The sequence below is a fragment of the Caretta caretta genome, chromosome 27, assembly GCF_965140235.1.
Source record: "Caretta caretta isolate rCarCar2 chromosome 27, rCarCar1.hap1, whole genome shotgun sequence".
Classification (NCBI taxonomy): domain Eukaryota; kingdom Metazoa; phylum Chordata; order Testudines; family Cheloniidae; genus Caretta; species Caretta caretta.
In genome coordinates this window covers 8,461,672-8,481,808 of record NC_134232.1, presented here as the reverse complement: position 1 = coordinate 8,481,808, position 20,137 = coordinate 8,461,672, and the positions used below count along the sequence as shown (strand labels likewise).

General features: G+C 51.3%; 1 protein-coding gene across 3 annotated transcripts in view; it reads right to left on the bottom strand.

Annotated features, from left to right (window-relative positions):
* Nucleotides 1-10,666: 10,666 nt before the first annotated feature.
* Nucleotides 10,667-20,137, bottom strand: part of SLC4A1 (solute carrier family 4 member 1 (Diego blood group)) — a 41,055-nt gene continuing 31,584 nt past the window's right edge. For 2 of the 3 annotated variants that reach the window (XM_048830273.2, XM_048830274.2), the window contains exons 15-20: nucleotides 19,875-19,967; nucleotides 18,791-18,957; nucleotides 17,813-18,066; nucleotides 17,103-17,272; nucleotides 15,458-15,631; nucleotides 10,667-15,153 (exon numbers count right to left, since the gene is read on the bottom strand). In XM_048830273.2, coding sequence (XP_048686230.1) covers nucleotides 15,073-15,153; nucleotides 15,458-15,631; nucleotides 17,103-17,272; nucleotides 17,813-18,066; nucleotides 18,791-18,957; nucleotides 19,875-19,967 — 939 coding nt within the window. In that variant the 3' untranslated portion in view covers nucleotides 10,667-15,072. The remainder of the gene's footprint in view (nucleotides 15,154-15,457; nucleotides 15,632-17,102; nucleotides 17,273-17,812; nucleotides 18,067-18,790; nucleotides 18,958-19,874; nucleotides 19,968-20,137) is intronic. The other variant, XR_007353847.2, reaches the window with a different exon arrangement.

The window sequence follows — 20,137 nt, the reverse complement described above, 5'->3', positions numbered from 1 at the left end:
GCCCAGTGTCCTGTCTTCCAACAGTGGCCGATGCCAGGTGCTTCAGAGGGAATGAACAGAACAGGTCATCACCAAGTGATCCGTAGTGATTGAGTATCAGCAGAGGTCATGCCAGTGAGTACAAAATCAATACTGTATATGTTTTATGGCCTGATTTCCCTTTGCCCTTTAAATTCCGCTGCGAGCACCACAAATCTGGGCCCTGCGTAGTTGTTACATTTTGCATTGTTTGCTTTCCGTTTGGTTCGATGCCATAACACTGCTAGAGCAGAGAGATGCCTACAGTTTGCCCAGCTGTGGGTACATCAGTAGCTCCTCAAATCCAAAGCATAAACCAGGGCAGGCTGCAGTCACCCTGCTATTTAATGTGAGAGCGTTTGGTGCAAGATGGAGCAGCATATGCTTGGAATGGAGGCCTATAGTCACAGCAACAAAGGTCACACAGCGGTTTATCCTGTGACATTACATCGCAGTGACTTGATCGCTTCCCTTTATACTCGAGGGAACCCCCTAAAGCTGGACAGATTGCTGGGTGGCGAGGCCCCAATTTACAGATGAAATTTAAAAAAATCTGAAGCGAGTGGATTTATAAAAACATACCACGTCTCAAATCCGCTGCCTGTTTGTGAACAAGCTGCTTTCTGACTGAGTGAAGCAGGGGAATGAACTGATTTTCCAAGCCATTCAGAGAGCGGCTTGATTCTACAACAAATGAAGCAAGCACTCTGGCTCACTACGGAACCAGTGGGCATCAGACGAAAGGACAGGGCCTGCATCATGAATTGCTTGGTACAAGGGAGAGCAAATGCTGGAAAAGAGAACATTGTCACGGGGGCGGGCGTGTGAAATGGCTTTTGGAAACGCATGGCAAGGGGCAGGATGGCAGCTGAACTCACTGCTCTGGTGTTAGGGATGCCAGGAAGCTGGCAAAGGCACTGTAAATCCGAGTGTAAATGACGATGATGAACACCGGCGGCTACTTCAAAACGCTCTCTCTGTTCACACAATTGCTTTGTCGGGTAATTACAACCCCTCACGGCTAATTCCTGCAAGACTTCCTGCTTCTAAAGAAGGAGGGGCTTGTGGTTAGGACACTGGACTGTGACTCAGAATTTGCAGCACAATATCTTTCTGGGACTCAGTTCTATAAAATGGAGAGGCTAATACTTCCACTGGCTGTCTCCGTCTAATTCGATTGTAAGCCCTTCGGGGCAACGGGCTGTCTCTTACCACAGGGATGTGCGGCATCTAGCACAGTGGGCTCTGAATTTGGTTGGGGCCTCCCGCTGGGCTACTAAATGATCATTCATAAAACATGTGACCTAGCAGGCCAATCACACCTCAGAAGACCTCGGAGCTGCTCATTTGCAAATCATTCATTGGCTAATTATTTTTTTTTCTTTTTATGGCGAGATACTAGGGGCCCGATTCATCGTTGCTCAGCACCGTTGTGTGGTCACGTCCAGCAGGGCAAAATTAGTGTCAAATGGAACGTAGGACTGGAAGGGACCTCCTGGGTCATAGGGTCTGATCTGGTAACATTTCGCACTTGCTTTGTCCTGCTAGAAATTACAAGGGGGAGTATGGCAGACAGAGCCCATTACAAATAGACTAAAGGCGGGGCGGGGGGGGGGGGGGAACAATTTGAGTGTAAAAAAGAGAAAAGTCCGCGGGCTTGACTGTACTAGAAAGTTGTACCTTTTGAGGACAATGCCTGTGCTTTCACCAGGAACCCCACGGCTCTTCTACAGCCGAGTACATTTATTGGAAGGACAATTAAGCACACAGAGAAAACATGCACAAAACAAGTTCCTAGAGGCATGCTGCAGCCTTAGCCAGGTTGGCATCAGTCTAGCAAGCCAAAGGCTTTCAAACTCTTCTGCAGGGGTTGGGGCCCCTCCTGGGACAGAGAGTCCTGCCCGTCTGCTGCATCAAAAGGGAAGCCCCCTGCTCAAGCCAGCTTTTTAGACTCAAAGCCCTTTCTTTGTTGGAGTCTCTGGAAAACCTAGTGTAGGCCAGTTTAGGAGTGGTGCTTCTCCAGAGCTGTTTACACTCCCCAAGCTAACTGTAAGGCCCCACAGATCTAGAGCCTGTGGCCTGCTGTGGATACTGACCATGGGAAGTCCTGCCCCAAAGGGTCTGACAGGCAGCAGCCACATGGTTCCTGATTGGCTCCCTGACCTATATAAACCCAAGGGGCATGCCAGGAAGTGTCCAGGCAATAGTGTGGATCTCTTGTAGTGGCCATGACTGCTCCTGAACTCCTGGCTTGGACCTCAGCTTGTTCTGGACTTTGCATCCTGACCCGGACCCTGAAATCTGACTTGGACTCTGACCGTTGGTACCAACCCCAGCCTGGAACCTGACTATGAACTTCTCTGCTACTGCTAGCCTTGGGTTTGACCCTCCTCTGACCCTTGGTCCTGACTGCCCTTGTTGGGATCCTGATCGTAATCTCCCCGCCCCTTGTATTTAGTTCCTGGAAGAGCTGTGAAAGCCCTCCCCTGTGGAGTAGAACACAGTCACTGTATTTTTCACTCCATGCATCTGATGAAGTGGGTTTTAGCCCACGAAAGCTTATGCCCAAATAAATTTGTTAGTCTCTAAGGTGCTACAAGGACTCCTTGTTGTTTTAGTCAGACCGAAACCATTCCTAAATGTCATACAGCGATCCCCAAAGATATGCCATGGGATTGCAATAGTTGACACAGCAGTTGTATTGGCTTAAAGGTGCTTTATACTGGTATTGCCCTTTCCCACAGGGAATAACTTCACCAGTACAAGTCACCTTTTATATCAGTATCACGGCTTCCAGGCGGGGGGCTGAAATAACTGTTCTGTATTTTTTTTTTAAAAATGCCCGAACTAAAATAGTTATACTGGTAAAACTTAAGTGTAAACCAAGCCTTTATCTAATCTCTTCTGGAATTTGATTGTAAGCTTTCTAAATTCCTGAATTTAACAGAGAATAATATCCCTTCTGCCAGAGGTTAAAAAGAAGCGAGGACATTATTTATTTGTATTACTGTAGGCTCTAGAAGCCCTAGTCACGGACCAGAACCCCACTGTGCTAGTCGCTGTACAAATACAGAACAAAAATGCATACAGGGCCGGATTCTCTGCTCCCCTGCATCAGATGTGGTCAGTTTCACTAGTCTAAAAACCTCACTGTCCTTTTTTACACCTACTTGACACCAGAACTAATAACTGCCCACGGTGCTGGGCAATGAAGAATTGGGCCCTATACGATTGTGATGCAAATTTCGTAGAGCCCTTTTGGTTGCATCATTAGTAAAGCTCTTTTCTATAAGAGAAGTTGGATCAATGATAAACTAAAGAGACCAGCAGATCATTGGCTGAAAAACACCAGTCATGATGCCAAGTGATTTGTCCAACAGTGTTGAATAACAAAGTAGTAAAAATCCTGCCCTGTTTGTGGATAGTCTGGTAACAAGAAAAAAGCTAAATACACCTAATGGATTAACAGGAAGATTTAATCTCAGGGGAATGCCAAGTAGCACCAGGCAGATCCAAACCCTATTGTGCAAGGCTCTGTTTAAATGAAGTCCCCGCCTGAAAAGCTTACAATCTAAAAATGTGAATTGCGTAGAAGGGGTTGAAGAGAATAAATGATTTCCTGCTAATAATTCACCCTGCTTGAGTGACAAAGTGGTGAGGCAAGACATGGTGCTCGCTGTGGGAACTGCGACACGGGGAGGAGACTTTTCCTGGCCCAGGGTAAAGGAGTTCTGGCTGTTATGATTAATTATTTATCTGCCAAGCAACCATTCTCCCCACTCCTCTTGCTGGGCTCCTTTCTACCTTCCCCTCCTTGCCAGTCATCTCTCCACCACCCACCTCCCTTTCTCTAGAGGATTGTCCCAACTCGCCTCTCGTAGGCATTGCCTCTTGTCCCACTCACAGCCCCATCCCTGCAACCTGATCTGCTCCTGCTAGCCTGGACTAGGGGCTAGGGTCCATGGTAGTGGATTGGATAACGGGATCAGCGCTGGGGCCAGGGCTTGATCTAAAGTCTTTTCAGGCGCCCTGGGCATCAATGGCACTGGGCAAGGATATGAAATGTTAATGGGCGAAGGTAAAGAACCAGCAGGCGGTTTCAGACGCCCCCCATCAAAGGGCTGGAAGTTTCCTGTCTTGCTCATGGCAGTGGCAGTTGCATGACTTCGCTCTTCTGGCACTGTTGACCACTGTACTCCTCCCTGTTCTGCACAGAGAAGCAGCGTCCGCCTCCCCCTTTCTTGCCCCAGTTGCTTCCCTCCCTACTCTGGTTCCCTTACTGACAGCACTAGAGAGATCCTCCTACTCCCTGCCTGGCTGCTCTTCTCCGTCAGCTGGCCTGCAGGGCTCTATGCCAACTTCTCCCCGGCCTCTGCCGCACATGCGTGCCACCCACCCTCCCACTGGGCCCCAATGGGAGGGCTGGGGCGGGACCTGGCAGCAGACAGGAGGTGGAGCACAGAGCCAGGAGGCAGGGGCATTCTGGTCTGGCTGGCAGAGCCAGCACTAGGCATGAGCAGATTAAGCAATTGCTTAGGGCTCCGAGCAGCTCAAGGGGGCCCCCTATTAATTATTAGTATGTGTTGTGTTGTGGTGGGGTGGGGGAATATTCCTGCTAGGGTCCCCAGTGGGCTAGCCCCATATCTGATGCTTGCTGCAGGCAAACCTCCCCCCGCAGCCTCATGTCCCAGATCTTCTCTGTCAAGGTGCCCTCTGGAGGATCAGGAAACCCCCAGGAACCTCGGTGACCTACAGCTTGGCATGAGCTGGCCTCTGAAGGGTGGATTGGCTTCTGCTGCTGGCAAGGATCTTAGAGACATCACTTCCCGGGAAAGGCAGCTGGCGAGTCTGACTCTTAGGAGGAGAGAGAGAAGCAGGGATTTCTGGGTGGGAGGAAGGGGGGAGGGAGACACTGACAAGTGTCTGAATTGATACAGAGTGGTCTCGATGGGGAACAGCACACTGGGCAGCCTGGCTCTCTGGTCACAGACCGGGTCCGACCCGAGGTCCATTTAGCCTTGCAATATCCAGGCTCTGAGAGTGGCCAGCAGCAGCTGCTTCAGAGGAAGGTGCCAGAACCCAGCGTGTGGGAGAGTCCGCCCCCCCACCTTAGATTTCATCTTGCTCTCTACTAGTTAGAGATCGGCTTTAGCCCTGATGCCCAAGGTTCAATACCCCTTCCAGAATTGTTATCGTTAAAGTGACGGGTGTAGGGCCATGTCAGCTCCGGGACAAGAAAGGAGATAATTTAAAAAAAAACCCAAAACCCTCTCTGAAAAGACAATTGGACAGTTGCAGGGTGTAGAGATGGAAAAGTTCTACTTCATGATGATCATTACAATAGCGTCTAGAGGTCCCAGTCAAAATCAGGAGCTCCGTGGTGCTCGGCACTGTACAGGCACCTAGCAGTCGCCCCTGCCTTGATGATCTTACAGTCTAAATAGTCAAGACAGACAAAGGCAGTAGCATTATCCCTGTTCGACACAGGGGGAACTGAGGCACAGAGACCGCAAGATCCTGCTCCTGCCAAGAGGCTCGTGCGGCTGGACCCCAAGCACTGAGGGTGACTTCATGGTAACAAAGGCAGGGTCTGTGCTGACCAGCTGCCCGCTTGACTCTGCATCTGCTCTTCTCTGCTGATTAATCCGGACTCCAGAGGGCCGCCCCTGCATAGCCCAGGTGGCGGGGCCTGCAGGCCGGTGCAGGGGTTTGGCAGAGAGGCTGAGGCATGGGGGATCCCGCAGGCAGAGCCCCTGGCCCCAAGGGGGATGGAACGCAGCAGCCGGAGCTGGAGGCAGCCCCAGATGCAGGCTGACCTCCTTGGGCTTTGGCGGGAGTCCAGCGTTGAGCCCCTGAGCGCTGGACATAATTAAGCAAAGCCTGTGCAGTAGAGAGGCCCAGGGCTGTGCACGGGGGCTGCACGAGCTCCCAGTGCAGGGGAGAGAGGCGCACGCTCGCTCGCTCTTTCTAGGTCAAGGTTGAAGGAAATAGTTGGAGCTGTGGAGAGGGTGGGGGACAGCTCCGAGCGCATCTGTCGGCTGTATGCAAGCCGGCCTCCGCCTCCGCCACCCACGGGGAGTTGCCAAACCCCAGCCAGGACCCGCCACCCTCCCGCCGGCCCTTGACGCCTGCCACAATGACTTAGAGGCCACAGTGAGGGGTGCAGTAGGAAACACAGAGCAGCACAAAAGGGTCCGATCCGGAGAGGTGCTGAGCTGCTGTGTCTCCTGTTGAAGTTAGGGGGAGCTCAGCACTTTTCAGGATGAAGCCAGGCCTATTAAAACTCCAGGGTCTCTCCCCTCTTCCCTCCCCCCTCTAAAACATGCAACCGTCCCTCAACTCCTTGATTTGTTTTGTTTTTTTTTCCTGCTCTGAAACCTCCCTTCCTTAGATTCCCCCCACCCCTGCACCAGTGGAGCCTTTGATCTTCTCAGGTCCCCCCTCATGTAGCTAGACTCCTTCCCTCCCTTGCACCAACAGTGGACCCGACTTCCCCCGACTCTCCGCATCTCTGTGCTGTGTCCCCTCCCCCCCCCCACCCCCGGGCTCTAGGCCTCAGGCCACCTCGGCCCTGGGGGCACTGCTGGATGTGTAAATAGCCATGGGTGGGTGTCCTTCCCTCCAGCCAGGGGGAGCCCCACAGGAGGTGAGGAGCGTTAAGCGGCTGGGCTGGGATAAAGGCAGACCTGAGTTTGGCAACCCAGTCCTGTCTGACTTTGGACAAGTCACCAAAGGTCACGTGTTCCCAAAACGACCTTGGCATTTAGGGCTTGATTTAGTCTCCTAAGTCACTTATGGCAATGGGAAAATCACTTAGCCCTTGTCTACGCTACAGATGCTTTGCCGGTTTAGCTGTCTTGGCAGAGCCGCCTGATGCAGACACACTTGTATGCGGACAGAAGGAGTTTTTCTGCTGGCAGAGTAACACCCCCGCGATGTTAAGCTATGTTGCCAGAAGCATTCTTCTGCAGCATAGCTGTGTCTGCCCCCGGGTTTCTGCTGGGTTGGCTGTGGGGGGGTTGCACACTGGAGTGTAGATGGGGCCTTAGGCATTTTTGACCATTTTATCCTTAATTTGTCTGTGCCTAAGCTCCTTGTTTGAAAGATTTGGGGTAACAAACTCCGTCTCTCCTGCTCTTTGTCTGGTCACACACAGAGTTTGTCCTGGTATAACTATCTCTGTGAGGCACATGATGGCTTTTTTTTAACCACTGTAGTTAAACTGGTGTAACCCCTGGTGTGGATGGAGCTAATTTGGTATAAAGGAGTCCTATACCAGTGTAGCTCATTCCCATTCCTGTATGGGAAGGGGAATAGCGATCCCGATGTAAGCACCTTTATACCACAATAACTTCGGCCACACGAGGAGTGTTGTGTGGCTTAAACGAAACTGGAATAGTTAAAGCTGTTCATGTTTGGTGTGTTGACAAGCTGTAACCGGGTCGGCCGCCATCTGTGCTCCCCTCACGGCCTGGAGTCACTACTGGCAGCCTGCCTCAGTTTCCCCTCTTGGACTGTTCAAATAAACTTCATCCAGCATTTTTTTTTTTTTTGGGTAGTCAGAAATACCCTTCCTTGGGAACTGGGTTTAATAAAAATAAAATAAACTCCAGACAAAGCTCACAATCCCAGAACAAACCCCAGCCAAAAGGCCACATGAAGCAAAGGTTTCTCTCCCTCCTTCCTGCCTGAGGCCTTTCCTGCTTTGGCAGGCCTCGGTCCTGCTCGGCTGGAGTCTCTATCCGAACTCCCAGGACTCTCTGCTACAGCATGCTCACCCCTAGCAATCTGAGCCCTGAGCATCCCTCCCCTCTTCTTGTGTTTCACGGCGAAGCAGGCTCCCTTGATGCGGCTCTGACCGCCAAGCACAGGCCCCCATAATTCAAGAATTACAATCTTTCACCTTTCCCATTATTCTTAAAGACTTGCAGTGTTGCTCCATTTCCGGCCGCTCTTACTAGGCCTTACAGCAAACGTTTTACAAGGTGAAGGCCTCTACATTTTACATATAAACAGCCCCTTTGAATGGGTACACTCTGCATTCCCTCAGGAGACGACCAACTGTTTCTTGGACCCACATAATCTTAATGTTTGTTTATTAGAAACAAATGATTATTTGAGCCACAATGGCTGGTTGCAATTTTAAATAAACCCACTTTGCTCCGTCTCTCGTGGCCTGGGAGTAGATCAGCATTTTCCCTTCCCTTGCAGCGTCCAGCTGCTTCCAGATCACTGTATGACAGAACATACCCCTGTGTTCACACTTGACAAGCTATTTTAATAATCTTTGTACAGAATAAGCCTTGTAAGCTATCATTTGAAAACTCATAACTGACTGGTCTGTATTGTCCTGGTCAGTGAAATGTGTGGCAACAGTGTATGGGAAGACATAGGCGCCAACTCCGTGAGTGCTCCGGGGCTGGAGCACCCACAGGGAAAAAATGGTCCCCCTATCAGAACCTTTTCCCTCACCCCAGCACCTCCTGCCCGCCGGTGAGCCCCGCCGATCAGCGCCTCCCCCCTCTCCCTGTGCCTCCTGCCTGCCACAATCAGCTGCTTCACGGTGTGCAGGAGGCTGCGGGGCGTGGGGGATCAAGGATGCACCATGCTTGGGAGAGGGGCAGGAAGAGGTGGGGTGCGGGTGGAGCAGGGGCAGGAAGAGGCGGGGTGGGTGTAGGGCCTTCGGGGAAGGGTGGGGGGGGCAGGGTCTGGGGCAGAGCCAGAAGACGAGCACCGTCCAGCACATTGTAAAGTCAGCACCTGTGTGGGAAGATATAAGGTCCCACTGTAGGATATTAACACACCCCACAGCCCTGCCCAGGCAGAAGTGGGGGTCTGTGCTAGACAAAGGAAGGAATGTGTGCTTGCCTTAATTTGCATTTAAGCAGTAAACAGAGTCCTTAAACAGGAAGGGAAAACACAGGAAATTCAAACCAGTGAAAAAAACCCAGCAGGGAACATCCTTCCATGTAGACGTTGTCTTATGGGTCTCAGCTGGAAATGTTTTTCAAGAGGGGGCCTGAAACTGAAAAAGGAGGGACAAACACCCCACAATGCCCTTCCCTCTCTTCCTGCCTATCACATTCTCTGCCCCTGAGAAGACAAAGAAAACAGCTGTTGAACGCTGGGGGCAGGGTCCTGATCTTGAGAATTCGGTCAGTAATCTGCTGGAGCATGTGGGAGAGAATTTTCTTTGCAACTAAGATAGTTTCTTAAGTAGATACTAGTAAATGTTTTATCTTTATTGTTCTGACTTTTATGCCTCATTCCTTATACTCACTTCAGATCTCTTTGCAGTTAATAAATTTGTTTGACTGTTTTATCTAATCCAGTGTGTCTAAATTGGAGTGTCTGGGTACTGTATTTAAAATAATAAACTGGCATATTATTCCCTTAAAGGAATAATGGACGTAATATCTTTGTACTGTCCAGGAGAGGGCTGGGCAGCACAGATGTACATTGCTGGGGGAAGTTCTGGGACTGGGGCCATGCTGGGGTTACTCTGCAGCATAACCCAGGCTGGTAAGAGCCAACGTGTGGCTCTTGCATGCTGGAGGCTGTGTGTGAGCAGTCCCAGTTGGAGGTTCTGCAGGAAGGTACTGTAAAGGGGTTACAGGGCAGGGGTGACCCAGCTACTCGTTAGTCTGGATTGTGCCCTGGTATGTGTCACGCTCGAAGGTATGACTCCTTAGTAATCAGGGTTGGCTGGCCCCAGGCCTTTCAGCCTCTAGGGGCAAGACACCCTGTTATACAAGCCCATGGGCTCAAAGTCCCATGGAAGTTAGGCATCTAAATACCTTTGAGGATCTGAGCTAAGCATTTCAGGACAGGGACTATCTCTCACTAACACCACCTTTATACTAGGAGCCCTTTACCATGACAGGAATACCAGCATACCGTACTGACCAATGACTCCTAATGTCACAACAGCTATATCAGTAGAACTGTGCTCTGTACGTAGGGTGACCAGATGTCCCGATTTTATAGAGACAGTCCCAATATTTGGGTTTTTTTCTTATATAGATGCCTACTACCCCCCCCCCCCCCCACCCGTCCTGATTTTTCACACTTGATATCTGGTCACCCAATCTGTACAGGTCTAGTTAAGCCCACCCCCATAAGCAAAACAAGCTAAACTAATAAAATACCAGCTTTGCCGGTACTGCTGCGTCTACACTAGAGGGTCTAGCCAACACTGCTCTGTTGGTTAGGGATCATCCCTCTGCACTGAGGTACACTGGCAGAAGTCTGTAATGTAGACGTAACCTAAGTCTGTGAACAGTGCCCAGCACACCAGGGCCTTGATCTCATTTGGAGGCTGCACGTGCTACTATCACATAAATAACATTGTGGTGGAGAAAATCCTACGATGGAGGGTCTGCAGCCCTAGAGACAGAGAGCTGCCAGGGCCCCTGGAAGTTAGGAATTAAAGCAGGTGATGATCTTTTTGCATGTATTAAACTGTTTTATTTGCACAGAATAAGCTCCTTGAGAATGAACTGTTTTTGTTCTGTGTTTTGTACAACACCTGGCATTACAGGGGCCTGATCCATGGCTGGGGTTTCTCGGAGCTATTGCAATTCTCTTAATTCTTATTATAAATAAGAGAATCTGCTGGTAAATGCAAAAAAATAATTTCTCCAGGTGGTTTTTTTCATTCAAATGTATTTTTTATTTTTTTCGAAGCATCATACAGAGGTGCATTATTTTTAATTTCATGAAAAACCAAAGCACACAACATTCTGTTTAGTTCTGACATACAGGTGACAAGGCTACAGAATAATCCTAACACAATATATCTCAAGGTAGGTTTGGTTTGGGCCACACGGGCCAGACAACAATGGTCCGAGTGAGGTACAGTGCAGGCCGGATTCTCACACTAAAGTCAGCTTTGTCCTACGGTCCCTTTCTATCCTTTTTTCTCACAAGGGGAAAAGCCTCTGCTCATGGTCTAATCAATAGTTAAGTAGACAGAATTCTGCCATGTGCACAGACACACAATCTCTTTCGCACACACAAATACATTCCCACACGTGATCACCGTTTCCTCTCTCTCTCTCACACACACAGTGCTCAGTTCCAGATCTGGCTTGCACACTGCCACTTAAACATCTGAGCCAACTGGGCTCACTTGGCACCTTACAGGGGTGTTTAGGCAACTAACTGCCTGTTCAAGAGGCCAAATGTAGAACTGAGTGCCTTAGCTGAGCGTATCCAGTTTGAAAATTGGACTTACGCTTAGTATCTCTTGCTACCAGCACCAGGCAGCAACAAATCCTGCAAAACCACCTTCCCCATGTGGAAAAGACTGTAACATGCACACACTCTAAGCCCTTTAGTGAGTTCCATTCACATCATTTATTGCTCAGCTCTGGGATCTTTGGGCCTGACTCCGGTTCCAAGCCAGTGTGACTCTTGATTTCAGTGGCATTACACAGGGTAAAGCTGGAGTTACACAGAGCAGAATCAGTCCATTCTCTTTCTTTCTTTTTTTTTTTTAAACACCATTCAATTCATGTTCAAGTCTATCTTTTAAAAAACTTGCCAAAGATCCAGAATCCTTAGTGAATCCAGCATTTAATAAACGAGGTAGGTGGTGCTGCCTCATTCACCTCACACCCTTACTTGCCCCCATTCATTCTTCCAGTGCATGGAGGGGCTTCTCCTCCAAAGAAGACAGTCCCCCCAGAGGCCACCTAAACACAAGGAGCCTGAGTCTCCATCTCCTTACCCAGTTTTATGCTTACGCAGCTCTGCTGACTTCAGGGGGAGTTACTCCTGCTTTAAACCAGAGTAAGGGAGAGGAGTGTCAGGACTAAGAACTATCAGCTGGAGTCCGCAAGGTGCTATCAGGAGCTGCTCAGCACTTTGCATGGTCCGGCCCTATAAAGGAGGCATCATCTGGTTTAAAAAAAACCCAACAAATCATAGAGGATGCGATCCAACACCCATCAGAGTCAATGGAGAGACTCCTATTGGCTTCAGTGGGCTTTGAGGCAGGCTCATAATTTCTAAAGCACAAATTTCTTCTTTACGTTCTCAATAACCCCTGAGATGATTCTACCTGAAAGAATTTCTACCACTTATCTCTATTTATGCTCTTTGTTTGTTTGTTTTCGCATTTCACTCATTTTAGAGACAATGCGGCGAGGGAAACAACCAACTAGTTGGTTTAACCTTATTTCTTCTAGTCAATTTCAATTCCTGGTTCTCATGCCCTAGCAGCTGGGCTGTGGGGTCAGCTTCTAATCTCACTTGCCCTGGTAAGAATCCAGATCATCTCTACTGATGTCAAAGGAGTTGCTCCAGATTTGTATGGGTCTAACAGATCAGAATCTGGCTGGGTGGCAGCCACAGCAGGGGAATGTTTCAATGAAAACAAAATGGATTTAAAAAAAAAAAAGTATATTAATATTAGTTTAAAAACACTAAAGTGGACATGGTGGTCCCTAAATCTGTCTCTACAACTATCCTTTAAAAAAGCCTTCCTAGACTGGCACACACAGCCTCCAGCATGCAAGAGCCACACGTTGGCTCTTCCTAGACTATCAAATGGTCCCCCCAACTTTCTGCAAGGGGGATTCTTTCAAGCATGCACATATACCCTTCCTCATCCCCTAGCATTCTTTTACAAGGCAGAAGCACAATCAGAATATTTTTAAATACATTTTTTAAAAAATAAATTACAAACATCCTTTATCACTAGTGTAAAATATACAGGTCATTTCACCCGCTCTTTTTTTTTTTTTTTTTTTTTGCTTTTTACATAGACTCTAACTACAAAAGCATTATAAAACTCTTTTTTTAAGATCCATTTTATCATTATTTTCTTAATGCCAAATATATAAATTTATCCTCTTCCTATTTACATATTGAATTCCCCGGGACAGATGATAAGTTAATACAAACAAAAGAAAACCAGCTGGGTTCCTTGAAGTCAGTGAAGCGCTGATTATTTAGATCTGCTGAAGATTTGGCCTGAAGTCTTTATTCTACACTAACTAAATCATACAAACAAAGATTGTGAAGCTCGTGATGTTTCACAGACTGAGGGCCTGATTCAGATCTGCCTTAGTCTGGTCTGATTGGCAGAGTTACATGGATGCAGAATTGCATGGGCTCTTAGATCGTTGGAGGGCTTGACTCGAGGAGGGATGCTGAGAAAGGGCAGAGCAGGTGCAATCCTCTGCACAGCTGGAAAAGGATCTGAACACGGGCTGGATCCCGTAAGGTGCTGAGCACCCTCCACTCTCATTGTGCTTGTTGGAGGCTCTGAGCCCTTCTTGGGACGTCCCACCCATGCCACTGTCCAGATGAAATTGCTGCAGTAAGGAAAAGCAGCACCCGTGTCAGGTTATATAAGGGATCCAATCCAGCGCTGGTGTAAGTGAACACGACCCTAGCGGGGCTCAGCGGCAGCTGCACCTGCTTACACCACTCAGCACTTGGCCCAAGGTCAGCGATGCTGTATTGTGTTAGTCAGAGGGAGCCACATTCTGGGGGAAATCCTGCCCGAGCGGGATTCGAACACAGCTTAGTAACATGGCCAGGCTGAGGATACAGCATCTGCCTGGAGCTAGTGCTCCCTTCCCTTCCCTTCCCTGGGAGATCTATGGGGACTGGGGGTGAGGATGTTGGAGCATCTGGGGTTGGCCACGGTTTCTACCCAGCCCTTTATTGACTGCAAAGGGGTTTGTTAAAGTAACTTGTTATAGGCGCTAATTACATGTCATCCGTGATGAGAGCGCAGAATTCTAACCCCCATCCTCTCGTCCTGAGCTGGACATGGTGCCAGCCACAGCCACACTTTGCCTGCACACAGGAGATCCCAGGGCCATCAGCGAACGCTTTGTCCCCCTCCGGTAACATTTTTTTTCAGGCCTGGCTGCAACGTGAGCCCCGAACCAGGGGAGCCCGGTTCAGTTCCCAAGCAAGTGCCCCAGAGGCCCTGGAAATAAGTATAAAGGAGCAACATGTACAGCTTAGGGTCCTGTCTGAGCAGAGTCCTCAGACCGGTTAGCACCAAAGTTTGTCCGGGAAAGGGCTCGGAAGCTGGTGGGAGGGGAGGTCGGGGAGAATTCACCCCAGCCTCAGGCTCCTGGGCAAAACCTGCCTGACTTCCCCTCTCACCCTGCCCTCCCTGTGCAGAAGGCTGCAGGATGGATCCCTCGGCTAGCCCCATCCCTCCACCGTGGCAACCTGGATTCTGTTAGCCCGAGGCCACCCCGGATTGACGGGCACTTGGTGCTCCCTTGGTTCCATGGCCACAAGGTGATTCTAAAGGCTGCCTCTCCACCTTGGCTTTTCCTCACTTGCCTTCTTCCTTGCTCTCTTTTGGAGCCGCCTTCTTCATCTGGGAGGAGAAGCAGCCCTTCCAAGCCATCTCCTCGGACTCTGGCTGAGTGCTTACTGTTTTGCTTTGTATGCCCTGGGCTACATACACCAGGGCCAGGGTCTGCAAAGAGCCCTGCCAGTGGGATTAACTCTTTAACGGTCTGTAGAAAAATGAAATCTGGCAGGAATCATTACTACCCAGGGGCTGAGGCAAAAGGGAGCACCAGACCACATGCCCGTCTGTGTAGCGGTACATACACGGCCGGGCAAGCAGATGAGAGCCAAGATTCCCTCTTCCCCGGAGAGCTGGCCCTTTATCCCAGCAGGTGGGTACAACAGATCAAGCCATAAAAAGAAAACAAAAAAAGAGAAATATATTCCCGGGTCACTTAGCTGCTGAACCAGCGCTGAACGGAGTCCACGTCTTGGGTGCCCATCTCTAGCAGTCTGGATGCAGCTTGGAAGCACTATTTGTCCTCCAGGTCAGGTTTTGAAGTCTTGTAAAGTTGCTTTGTGGTGCTACAGAATCGGAAGCGCATGTAATGCGTGTGTGTGTGTGTGTGTGTGTGTGTAGCTACATAGATTCCTTGGCGTGTGTGTGTGTCTGTGTGTCACACACACACACACACACATTTCTTTGAACCCAGACTCTGGGCTCTCTGAAAAGCCTGGGAAAGGAACCCTCTGTTCCTTATATGGAGGACACAAGAAAGCAGGGGCTCAGATCGGCATCTGCACTTCATGGTACACATCACGGCCTTCTGTCTCATCAAAGGTCACGTCGGCATCGTCTGCGTCCAGCTGGAAGGAAGCGAGGATACCATTAGGGCTCTCGTGGGATGGGGGGTAGGAGCAGAGAGAACCAGGAAGCCCTGAGGGCCTGCCCTGCCCAGTCGTGTGGCTCTCTTCTCAGGGCACGGCAATGGGACTCACATCTTGGGTGCTGGAGGATGGGGATGGAAGATCAAATGCTGTCCAGAAAGGAATTGGGAAGCGCCCTCCTCTCTGATGATTCTCTATCAGGGAGCTGCTCCCCACCTCCTCCATGTCCTCCCCTCCCACCTCTTGGAGCAAAGGCTTGGGATGTGGGGCAATGGATACCTACACACTTGAGTTCGATGTCCTTGAAGATCTTGGGGAGCAGGAAGCGGCGCAGGGGCACCGTCAGGATGAGGAGGAACGGCAACGCCAAGGAGGCCGGGGTGGACTTCACCACCCACAGGGTGGCCAGGCACATGATCTGGGTGAACGTGAAGATGTGCATCCGCCAGGTCTTCACCTTTAAGGCAAAAGCCGGGGAGATTCAGAGCTGCCCCGGTGGCCCCCACCCCTGAGACAGCACCCCCCCGTACCCCGCTTGGGCAGAGCTGCAACCCACTTGATGCACAGGATCCCATGAACCAGCAGGAGAGTCTAGCACCAAGAGCAAGCACCTCCCCTCTCTGCATGCCCCACACTTCAGATCCGTGCCAGGGAGAGGAATGGGGTGTCTCCCCGCTGCTCCCCAGACCTGGGGAAGCAGGGGGCATCTGCAGCCTGGGACTGGGGAGGTGAGGGTCTCTGGGGACAGGAGAGAGGAAGGGTTTCCGTGCAGGTGATCTGGGCAGTGGATGGTCCATGCCGAGTCTGCCCTGGCCCTGCCCCTCCAGGCCCCAAGTGGGAGCGGGATGATCTTTCCTCCTTTCTGATAAGACTGGTGCTGAGTGCTGTGATCCCAGCGGCCTCAGGGCTGGGCTGGCCAATGCGCTGCCCCTGCTCCCCCAGCACTGTGAGTTAGCACATGAGGGGCTGGCTTAGATCATGCCCCCTGCAAGACTTCTATTCGACATTGGTGAGGCCTCATCTGGAGTACTGTGTCCAGTTTTGGGCCCCACACTTCAAGAAGGATGTGGATAAATTGGAGAGAGTCCAGTGAAGGGCAACAAAAATGATTAGGGGTCTGGAACACATGAGTTATGAGGAGAGGCTGAGGGAGCTGGGATTGTTTAGCCTGCAGAAGAGAAGAATGAGGGGGGATTTGATAGCTGCTTTCAACTACCTGAAAGGGGGTTCCAAAGAGGATGGCTCTAGACTGTTCTCAATGGTAGCAGATGACAGAACGAGGAGTAATGGTCTCAAGTTGCAGTGGGGGAGGTTTAGATTGGATATTAGGAAAAACTTTTTCACTAAGAGGGTGGTGAAACACTGGAATGCGTTACCTAGGGAGGTGGTAGAATCTCCTTCCTTAGAGGTTTTTAAGGTCAGGCTTGACAAAGCCCTGGCTGGGATGATTTAACTGGGATTTGGTCCTGCTTCGAGCAGGGGATTGGACTAGATGACCTTCTGGGGTCCCTTCCAATCCTTATATTCTATGATTCTATGATTCTATGATTCTCCAGCCGCCAGACCCTGTGTGGGGAGCTAGGTTCCGTCGGGCCCTGTGGCCCCTGCCAGTTCAGGACTCAGACGGGATCTGTGCACAGTTTGCTGTGGCTCAGAGGGGCCATTAGGGTCCCCCAAGTCCTGGGGCCTCCTGGGAAATTTTCCCTGTAGCCACGTAAGTCTGAGGAGCTGCAACCAAATGTGAGTTCTGGACCAAACAGGCCAGAGCTGTGCGGTACCGACACCCATCTTGTCTGCAACACACCTGATAGCGGAGAGCGTGGGAGGACCTGTCCCCTTTGCCCTTCCTCAGCTGGGAGAGCCTGTTGCCACCCCACCCAGCCAAGGAAAACCCCCCACAACGAAGCAGAGAGGAGCAGCGCCCTCACCCGTTTGACGTAGGGCTCGTCGGGGTGGTACTTGGGTGGCTTCAGCAGGAGGAGGATGCGGTCATAAAGCTGGATCCCGTTCAAGGAGGTGACCCCCATGTAGAGGAAGATCCCGAAGAGCACAGCCAGCGGGATCAGCTTCAGGATGGGCTCCATGAGGATCGAGAGACCTGCCGGGGAGAGAGGCGTCCCTGTGAGAATGGAGTGGCCTAGAAACGCCAGCTTGGCTGGAGGGTGAGCCTTCCCTTCACGGGCCAGCTGGAGAGCTGCCAAGAGCCCAGCCCGGACCTCCGTGCCAGCACCGGGCCAGCATTCCTCTGCATTGTCCCATTTCTCACGTGCGCAGGGAAAGGTCCCAAGAGACGCCTTGTTAGCCACAGAAGAGGCTGCAGGAAAGCACGTCTCCTTTGTCCCCTCAGCACCATCTTCATCCCCGCCCTGGCAAGTTCTCACCGCAGCCAATCTGTCCTTGGCTGCTTGCTTGAGAGGGAAGCCATCCATGGCTGTAGTTTTTGCACCACAGATGCTGGTCCTGCTAGGAACTGGGCCACGACCATCTCCGCAAACACAGCCATGCTCACTGCCCACAGGGACTGAATCTGAACTAGCCACCTAGAGGGGCCGTGCTCCATCATCCTATTCCCAGCCCACTTGAGCCATCCAGGCTGCTGGGATGGTGCCCTCCTGAAAGCCCGTTTAGAAAGACTCACCTACAAGGATGGACACCAGGAGCCCACTGATCCTCTGCTCCTTGACCTCCTGGACATGGACCTTCTCCCCAGGGGTGGTGGCCTTGGCCATCACTGTCAGGGCGTTGGCGTGAGTGATGGTCCTCACCGTGGTGGCACTGAGCCAGGGCATGCCAAAGAGCGCGGCTATGCCTCCCATGCCGACAATCAGCAGCAGGTCCAGATGGAAACCCGAACCCTTCACCAGCTTCCTCTCGGGCTTGCTCACAATCAGCCTGGGGGAGAGGGTGAAATAGCATCCGCTGTAATCCAAGGATTGTGCCCATCCATCCCTCCTCACCCCATCAGCCTCCCTGCTCTCACCCCCCTGAAGCAGCAGAAGAGAGGACAGCCCTTCCAATCCTCAGATCTGCAGAGGGATGGAGCCCCCAGGATCTCTTCAGCAGTAAGGTCGGAGCTCTTCTCTTTCTTCTTCTGCCTCTCCATCCCTCCTTTTCTTCCTCTTTTCTATCCCTTCCTCCTCTTCTTCTCGCTTGCTCTGCTGTGTCTCCATCTCTCCACCACTCCTTTTCGCAGCCCCAATCTCCAGGTCTCCCTCTCCCTCTCCCCCACCCTCCAGTCCCTTACGTCAGGGGTTCTCACCCTTTTTCTTTCAGAGGCCCCCCCCAACATGCTATAAAAACTCCATGGCCCACCTATGCCACAACAACTGGCTTTCTGCATATAAAAGCCAGAGCCAGCATTAGGTCAGCTGCAAGCAGGGCAGTTGCCCAGGGCCCCACACCGCAGGAGACCCCGCAAAGCTAAGTTGCTCAGGCTTCGGCTTCAGCCCTGGGTGGCGGGTCTTGGGGCACCGGGCTTCAGCCCTATGTGGTTGGGCTTCGCCTTTCTGCCTTTGGCCCCAAGAAGTCTAATGCTGGCTCTGCCCGGCGGACCTCCTGAAACCTGCTCGCAGCCCCCCGGGGGCCCCGGAGCCCTGGTTGAGAACCACGGCCTTACGTTGTGATCTGCGACTCCAGGAAAATGAGGATAAAGACCAAGACGGCAGGAAGGGCAGCACCAAACATCATCCAGATTGGGAAGTCTTTGTTTTTCCCCAGCGGATGGATGAACCATCCCCGGGCAGTTGTATTGGAGACCTGGAGGCCTTTAGGAACGCTAAGTTTCTGGAAGAGAGACCGAGAGAGATGAATGATCCAAATGCCCGAATCCAGAGCCAGGCAGTGGCAGAAGGGACAGAGCACCCGGGAGTCTGCAGCAGAGGGTGAGCATGGGCGTGGGGCCCTGAGAGGTCACCAGCATGGAGCGCTCCAAAATGGAGACTGGCCCTTCTCTAATGCCTTTCATCTGAGCACTCTGCAGAGCAGTTAATTAATGCAACCTCATTATCTCTGCCCTTGGAGGTTGGTACCAAGAGGTGAAATGACTCACGGATGATCACATGGCCAGTTGGCTGCAGACATAGGAATAGAACCCAGGAGTCCTGATGCCCCGTCTCCAGCTCTAATCATTCGACAACACTCCATGCCCAGAGTAAGGAACAGAACCCAGGAGTCCTGATGCCCCATCCCCTGCTGTAGCCCGTGAGGGCCTGGTCTACACTAAACATTTAGGTCAACATAGATCTGCCAGTCAGGGGCTTGAAAAATCTACCCCCCTGGGCACCGTAGCTATGTTGACCTATGTGGACACAGCAAGGTTGACAGAAAACCGCTTCTGTTGATCTACCTATCATTGTTCAGCGAGGTCTTGTTCCTTCAGCACTGGAGAAAAACCTTTTGTTCCTGTAGGCTGGGTCTACACAACGGGAGTATCCCAGCATAGCCCCCCCTTAATCACGTTCCTTTCTCAGATACAGGCTTAGAAACCAGGAGTCCTGAGGGCCAGTCTCCTAGTCAAACCACTAGCCCGCACCCTGTCCACCGTCAGTGAAGTCTGCAAAGTGGATGGAAGGAGCGACACACACAGACATGAGATCGTGAGCATTCTCAGGCCAATACCGACCGCTCATGCCGAATCTGGCCCCTGCAAAAAGCTGGGGCCACATGCATCAATGCACCCTTCCCCTTCTCCACTCACTCACCTGGGTGTATGTGTTGTCCTTCATGAAGAAGTCAGCCAGCGCCATGATGAAGATGGAAATGGGGACCCCAAAGTCACCAATCACGCGCCGGAGCTAGGGAAAAACAGCTGTGTGAATCAAACAGCCACTGTGTTAATGCTGGGGGCAGGGTCTGGGATACAGGCCATTTCACCTGGAGGGGGCACTGGTTCCAATCTGGCCCCAGGTGTGGGGGGACTGGCTCACCCGGTGGGGCCTAGGAGATGGTACACAGGGCTTCTCAC